Source organism: Centroberyx affinis, unplaced genomic scaffold, assembly GCF_046629955.1.
Source record: "Centroberyx affinis isolate AG114_WGS23_722 - 3 ecotype Tasmania unplaced genomic scaffold, CSIRO-AGI_Caff_v1 ptg001131l_1, whole genome shotgun sequence".
Lineage (NCBI taxonomy): Eukaryota > Metazoa > Chordata > Actinopteri > Beryciformes > Berycidae > Centroberyx > Centroberyx affinis.
In genome coordinates this window covers 359,968-367,269 of record NW_027279670.1, presented here as the reverse complement: position 1 = coordinate 367,269, position 7,302 = coordinate 359,968, and the positions used below count along the sequence as shown (strand labels likewise).

The window sequence follows — 7,302 nt, the reverse complement described above, 5'->3', positions numbered from 1 at the left end:
AGTGCCTTCTAGTTTTTAGTGTAATTCATGAATTCAAAAATGTAATAACATACTATTTTTTTTTCTGAACTGAGCACTTTTTCAGATATTTATTGAAGTGCAAAAATAAATATGCAGATGTTATCATATTGGAAGATTGTGTGTTTTCTTTATCACAAAAAGAGGGGTGCCTTAAAGAGAGTGAGAATGCCCCATAACTCGTTACAAACATCTTTCCAGCTGACGTGAACCTTCCATCCTGAGTTCTCCAGCAGTGTGTAAAACCACTACCATGGTTTGTTATGACAAAGGTCATGGATAAAGAATTATCTGCCTACAGTTCCCTAATGTGGGAACAAAGACATTGTCAAAATATATTCCAGCAATAGACTGAGCGGAGGATAGGTTACATTGTTGTGGGGATAGGTTTTCCAGACAGGACGATGTGAAGACAGGCCCCGGCTGTGGATTTACTGGGACTCGTTCTAGTCCGTTAATCCTTGTATCTCTTTGACTCTTTCAGCAGGTTCCTCAGCTGGCGAGCCTTGTGTGCTCTAAAGTGCTTGCCCTTCCTGTGCTCACCTAGACCAATAATTCCTGGTCCTGGTCCTGTTTCTACTGTCACCAAAGACTGGAGGGATGCATTCCAGGTTAAAATGCTTCACACAAAAGTATAAGAAAAACGACTGTATGGTGGAAAAAATGAATCTTGCATAAGGAATGTAATGTTCTTAGATATTTTAGAATTACATTTTTTGGTTATTTTATTCTGAGTAATAGAGTAATATTACATCCAAATCTAAATTTAGATCTAAATGAGCTTAATCTAAAAAAAAAAAAAAAAAATGGTGAATATGACACACAGTGTAGGGAGAGGTGTCTCCAGATTTTTCACATGCTCTGTACTGGTAACAACCGAGCAGTTTGCACTGAGATGAGACTTGTTCTGTATAAAATAATCCATATGGCTGCTCGCCCAGAACAGGGATCCCATGCCGTTATCGGCCCATACGTTAGGCTTTTTATGGGCCTCGGACGGGGAATGATGAAACCGAATCAGGTCATGCCAATTGATAGACATTATCCTCAGCTATCACATGCACACATAATCCTTTTAAAGTGCAGTGAAGATAGGTGCCCCCCTCCACCCCGCCGTATAGTGGCTTCCCCAGAAGCTGTCATCATATTGTTCTCTTAAATATTTAACTTCCTCAAGAGATTGAGCTGTAATATAAGAAATTACCCCTGTAATGCCCGCTGACTGCTACAAACAGATGTGAAATTTCAGGGTAGATCCAGACTGTAATCAGACCCTCTGTGGCAGAGCTATCATGTTCTTTAGTGGGGTCAGACGGACAGGCTCCCTCTTCATATAACCCCTCACATTTGTCTGTAAGGTAGTGTTATATGGGCTATGGGAAAATAATTAGGTTCTGGACATATCTTTTCATTTGACATTCTCAGTGACTTACAAACCAACAAAGTGCCATATAAACAAGCTTTAAAATGACATAAATGTCACTAGAACAGCAGATATAAATCTATGTACAAAAGAATGGTATACCTGCATAGTACATTTTAAAAGCACATGGAGGCTTTTGGAGCAGGGGAGGGGGACAGGCCTCGTTCTAGTTGCTTATTATCAGTTGAGGAGATCTTCCTTAATGGCTAATGGAAGTAAAGTTTCTCACCTTGGCTAGTGCAACTTTATCCACCAGTGATTCATCACTCCAGCTCATGTCACTCAATGGCTAACTGCACTTATCCCCACAGTGCCGAGCCTCCAGGCCTCATTGAAGCTGCAAGGCCCTGCTGCACACACAGCTCCTCTCCATTCACTGTGTTATTCCTAAGTCCTCTATACTGACTCAATACAAGACTTGAAAAAACAGGTTGACAAGTTCTTATTTGGCTTAATTTTGATAAATAATATTTTGTAGGATAACAGTACTGAACTTACTGAACAAACTATGTTTGATTTGTTCTGTGTCTCTCAGTAAAACCCATTCCAGTGGACCAGCTGATGTACATTTCAGGGAATACCTGTCCCTGACATTGCTGACTCTCCACTCAGATGACTTGTTGAGGAGATGGTTCATCTAGGCCCGTTTATAAGAAACAGGATTAAAATAATCCAAGTCTAAAACACGGGGTCCTTCAATTATGAGCTAACCTTGCCTTTGGAGGGATGACCCTGTGAGCCTGAAACCCATCATTATGGGTTTAGCCCACTAGGCATCTGTGGGGACCGGGGCCAGCCTTATGCAGAGGTATTTCGCTGGGCCTATCCCTTGCCCTGGGGCCGGGGGCCTACAGCAGCTACAGCAGACAGGAGTACGGGACCAGGTTGGCCTGACTGATATTCATAGGGGCCAGGTAAATGTGCCCTTCAGGCAGAGGGCACTGGAGCGTTGCCTTTTTGAGAACTGATAGCTGAGATGAATCACTGTATGAGAACTTGGAAGGCAAAAACAAATGGATGTACCTTGTGTTTCTAGTTTGCTGATTTGCAGGCAGCTTATGTAAATACAGATATCATTTAAGTGGATCCTCCTATTTATTTGTGATTTTCTTTACTTCTTTAAATGATTGTATCCTGACAATTCCACATTGGTTGTCCATGACATTTTGTAAGAATAAGAACTGAACTGGGTGACCGAGAAACACTGTAAGGACAAGAATTAAAAGGCCTTCAGTTTTGAAAGACTTCATACTCATACTGCATGTGATGAGGATTTCAACAGAAAACGTGTTGCTGTGAGAACCCGCTTCAGTATGACAAAAATCCTCTTTGTTTGATCCGTGGCCCTGCTCCATAGATAATAGAGCAAAATGTGGCCTGAGGGAGATAATTTGTTCCCAGATCCTCAGATCGCAATATTTTCATTTGAGCCCAGGAGGGGATCTCTTGAATTGCCAGCTTCCATTGTGTCCCAACCAGGAGCACGAATGTCTTGTCAATTAATTTTTCTTTTATTCCAGACCACAGAGCGCCTGAGTGAATTCAATTATCAACCAATTAAGAGGTGTTTCCTTTTATTTACAGACTTTGATTCCGTGCGTACTCCATATTGTTTCGAAATAAGACAGGAGCAGGGTGTTAAATCACTTGAGCATTTCCATTGGATGGGCTATTTAATATTTTCCTCCAATAACAGGCTTTCCGTTGTGTCCCCCGGGACACATGCAGCACAAAAGCACGTTACAGGCAGTCGAGCTCTCACGTCAATTGTTCAGCGGATGCTCTTCCACAGTGTTTCACAATAAAAAAACAAATCCCATTACCAGGACTCACACACACACGAAAACATTTCCCAGCGTTTTGCGTGACAAGACTTTGGGAATAGACGGAGACAGGTGGAATATTCAGCAAACAGGTTGACATCAAACAGGCGCAGTATGAATAAAACCCGCTCCAGACAAAAAGTTGAACTTCTGAACCTCGTGGAAGCAAGTTAAAGGTCTGATTGCTTGTTGAAATCGGGTCTATTGGAGGTGACAGGCGGAAAATGTCTCTGTCTTATACACTGTACTGTTTATAGCCACTTGACTTCAGGTTTTCTGACAGGCTCTGAAACATTTAAAGCGGTAGGCTATATTTATGGCTTTCTCGCAATACCACAAAAATGCAGTATTGAGAGAATAATCGGAATATTTGTAAGGCCCTATTTGCAGAGCCGAAGGTCTGTACAAACTCAGTGGACGGGGGAGAGGGGGAGAGAGAGAGAGAGAGAGAGAGCGAGAGAGAGAGAGAGAGCACAGCGGGGCCTCTAGATTAATTCAAACGCCCGATTTAACTTGAAAATCTTTGTAAATAACTCTGTCCTACACATGCATAGTCATTCCTCGGGGAAAACAGTTAGGCCCGATTAGGTCTTATCAGAATCCAAAATCGGTCAGTAACTGACGAAAAAGAACTAATAAAGTTTAGAATGGTATAGAAATATCACAGCAACACTGCGAGTCCCTGTTAAAATATTGTACGAATACCATAGGGATATTGTAATGATAATATTGGAGATAAAATTACTATAACATACAATAAGGTCACTTCACTCACTATTGGGTATACCATACACTAGAAATACACTAGAAATTGAAGGAAATTAACCATAATTTACGCTATAGGCCTATAACTGATTTTGATAACTCAACTGCACAGATATCAGTTGAATAAAGGATGCGTCATAGCTACCTAGGACAGTTCAAAGCATATAAATTACATTTTGTATTTAACAAGTGCCCTTGTTTAAGTGGCCTATAGGCTACTTGTCAGTGTTGCACTGAAACTATTCTAACTGATGATTTTCCGTCAATTGACGAAGTGTGTATGAATATGACACCTAATCAAGGAGTTCACATAATTGACGTTTATTCAAACAGCGACGTGAGTTTAAATAAAATACAGAACACAATTCATTCAAAAAATACATGCAATGTTTCTTCTTATGAAAATAATAACAATAATTTCTGTTGGGGAGGTGGGGGTGGGGATGGGGGGTGTTGGCCCAACCAAGCAGCTACAATAAACCATTAAAAACAGTAATCACAGGTAAACTACCCAAGACCCGCAGGTCCAGGCTGTCTCTCCATGGGCAGGTGGTTATTTTGTACAACTAAACATCCTGTCACAATGGAGCTGTGTTTTTCTGTTATAGCCATGAAATGAAATTTCCCATAGGCCTAAATTGGAATATAGACTGGGATAAGTTTTAGGTTTAACCCCAAGTTTTTTACTTTCCCAGTTGTGAGTAGTGTAACAAATTGCTGTTTCAGTTTCACTAATAGCGTTACAGTTAGGCCTACCAATAAAAAAAGACACATTTGTTCCAAACTCAGACTGAAGTTGTGTAGACTAACGGAAAAGCAATGTAACGAGTAGAAATGTAAAGTGTAACGAATTACATTGTAATAACATGACTTATGAAATCTGCAATGAGTAATAAATTACTTTTTCAGTAATGGGCCAAACACTGATAGGGATATATATATACACAGGATACATAGTGTTTCTACACCTCTGTCCCTTCCCGACTGTATATGAGGTTATTAACACTAAAATGGTTGGAGAGCGGGTTGGAGAGGCTCTGCACTGATGTGTAATAGTTCATTCTGTTGTTGTCAGAGTTCAGAGGAGCGATTAAAGTGGGCGAGTAGGAGCCAAGTCCGGACATGCCCTCTCTGCTCTGAGACAAACCCCCGAGATGCGACCCGGACCCGAAGTCCCTCTCCCCGCCTCTGGTGCCGTCGGTGCCGCCGCTCCCCGCCAGCAGCGAGTTCACGTTGGACACGAAGCTGTTGAAACACGGGCTGTGCTCGCCGGACGGAGAAGGGGAGGACTTGGGCTCCGTGGAGGCCGGGGAGCCGTGCAGGCTGGGCGGGGAGGAGCTCAGCAGGCTGGCGGTGTCTGAGATCTTGTGCTGCCCGTCCTCCGACTTGACTGGGAGCCCGGCGCTGTCACCTCCGTTCAAGTCAGCTCTCCGTTTTCTCTTCCTCCTGAAGTTCCCGTTGTCGAACATCTTCTCACAGTTGGGGTCCAGCGTCCAGTAGTTCCCCTTACCTATAGAAGAAGCAAAAACAAAATCATTAGGGCGTGTTACTGAAGGGTTGGAATTATTTGGGTGACATAAACATCAACTATCATCTTAACAAGATATTTAGTCTAGTTTTGAGCCTTATAAAGCCTCTTGTCCTTAGTGGAAAAAACGGACAGGTTTTGGATGATTCCACTTGTTTCCAGTGCAGTTTTACCAGTTTCGAGAGTCTTGGTTATCAAGATAATATCAGTTGATTCAAGAAAGTTCATTTGCATTGGAATTGCATCACTTAGGCTACTTTCATAAGAATACGAATTCAAGACAACACTAGACAAAATGACTTATTAAGATGTTTTTTTTGTGTTTGTTTTTGTTTTGTTTTTTTGCAAAACAGGCCAAAAGCCAAAAGAGAAATAATTTGAAATTGGAAAGATCGCACTCACCGGGGTCATCCTCGTCCCGTGCCACTTTTTTGAAACAGTCGTTCAGTGACAAGTTGTGGCGAATTGAGTTCTGCCATCCAGCTTTGCTCTTCTTATAGAACGGAAAGTTGTCAGCTACATACTGATAGATTTGACTGAGCGTCAACTTCTTGTCTTGGGCGTTTTGTATGGCCATCGCTATCAGCGCTGAGTAGGAGTAAGGTGGCCTGACCATCTTGAAAAGTTCCTGCTGGCTGGATATGGAGAGCCATCCCAGGTCAGCTCCACCAAAACCGGTGGGAGGCGGCAAGAACTGCCTCTGGTTCGACCCATATCCAGACTGTATGTACGAGGTTCCGTTGCTCCCGGGAAGATAAGGAGAGGAGTTGATGCTGGGTCCGTTCAGCCACAGGTAGGGGTTTGTGGACGGGGAGGTGTACTCTCCCAGGCCGTAGCTGGACGGGTGCGCCGATGGCCTCTGCGGGTGATGGTGATGGAGGTTCTGCTGGTAGACGCCGAAGTTGTCGCAGTACACGGCCATGTCCAGGAGCTCCTGAGCGCTGTGGTGCTGAATAGGGCTGGATTGTTGGCTAGATGGCTGGTGTCCAAAAGCATTCATAATCCGCTCTAATCAGATTCACAGAACCTCAATCCGTCTCTGTCTCTCTTTGTCTGAGGACTGAACTCTTCCCCAGAGGGAGGAGTATTTATGCGCTGCGCCCGGAGCCTCTACAGGTAGCCCATTGAAGGGAACTTTGGGGATGGTCACACCCCTCTTTTCATGTCATGCCTCGAGTTGTACTGACTCAATCTCCCTATCAATGAGCACCGATACTGCCTTGGATAGGCTACTACATGCTGAGCTTCATGTTATTTTTCGAAGGCATATATGGCACGTTAATGGCCTGTGCGTAATTACGCACGGGTAATTAGTTGGAAACTAAAAAAAATAAAAAGAAACTACAGGCCTATATGTAGGGGCGTCAATTCATTAAATCCTACGGTATGGCAAAGTCCCTGTGTTTAATATAATTTTCCACCAAAACTTCTAAACCCCGACATGGACTAAATTTAGGGGCAAAGTGGAGCAATGATGACTGACAAGATATTATTTGGTCCATGTGATGAATTAGTAGACTTATAGCTCACCAGTTTAGAGGAAAAAATCTTCTGGTTTCAATATTTGTGGTAATTTTTGCTTGATCTTTCTTCTGTATTATAATGATGAAAACTACAAGTTCGAATTTGAACTCATTTAACGGAGCGACCAAGCCTATCAGATTTGTTTAATGAAATGAAAGCATGTATGCCATTAACACAACATTATGTAATTCATCTGTTTTTATTTCTTAAGAATATATTTT

At 42.5% G+C, this 7,302-nt stretch overlaps 1 protein-coding gene across 1 annotated transcript; it reads right to left on the bottom strand.

Moving 5' to 3' along the window:
* Positions 1–4,459: 4,459 nt before the first annotated feature.
* On the bottom strand, positions 4,460–6,599 carry foxi1 (forkhead box i1). Its single transcript, XM_071524012.1, has 2 exons — positions 5,960–6,599; positions 4,460–5,539 (listed from the first exon to the last, which is right to left on the bottom strand). Exons 1-2 carry the CDS (start codon positions 6,555–6,557, stop codon positions 4,992–4,994), a joined length of 1,146 nt encoding a protein of 381 aa, XP_071380113.1. The 5' UTR covers positions 6,558–6,599; the 3' UTR covers positions 4,460–4,991.
* Positions 6,600–7,302: the final 703 nt, after the last annotated feature.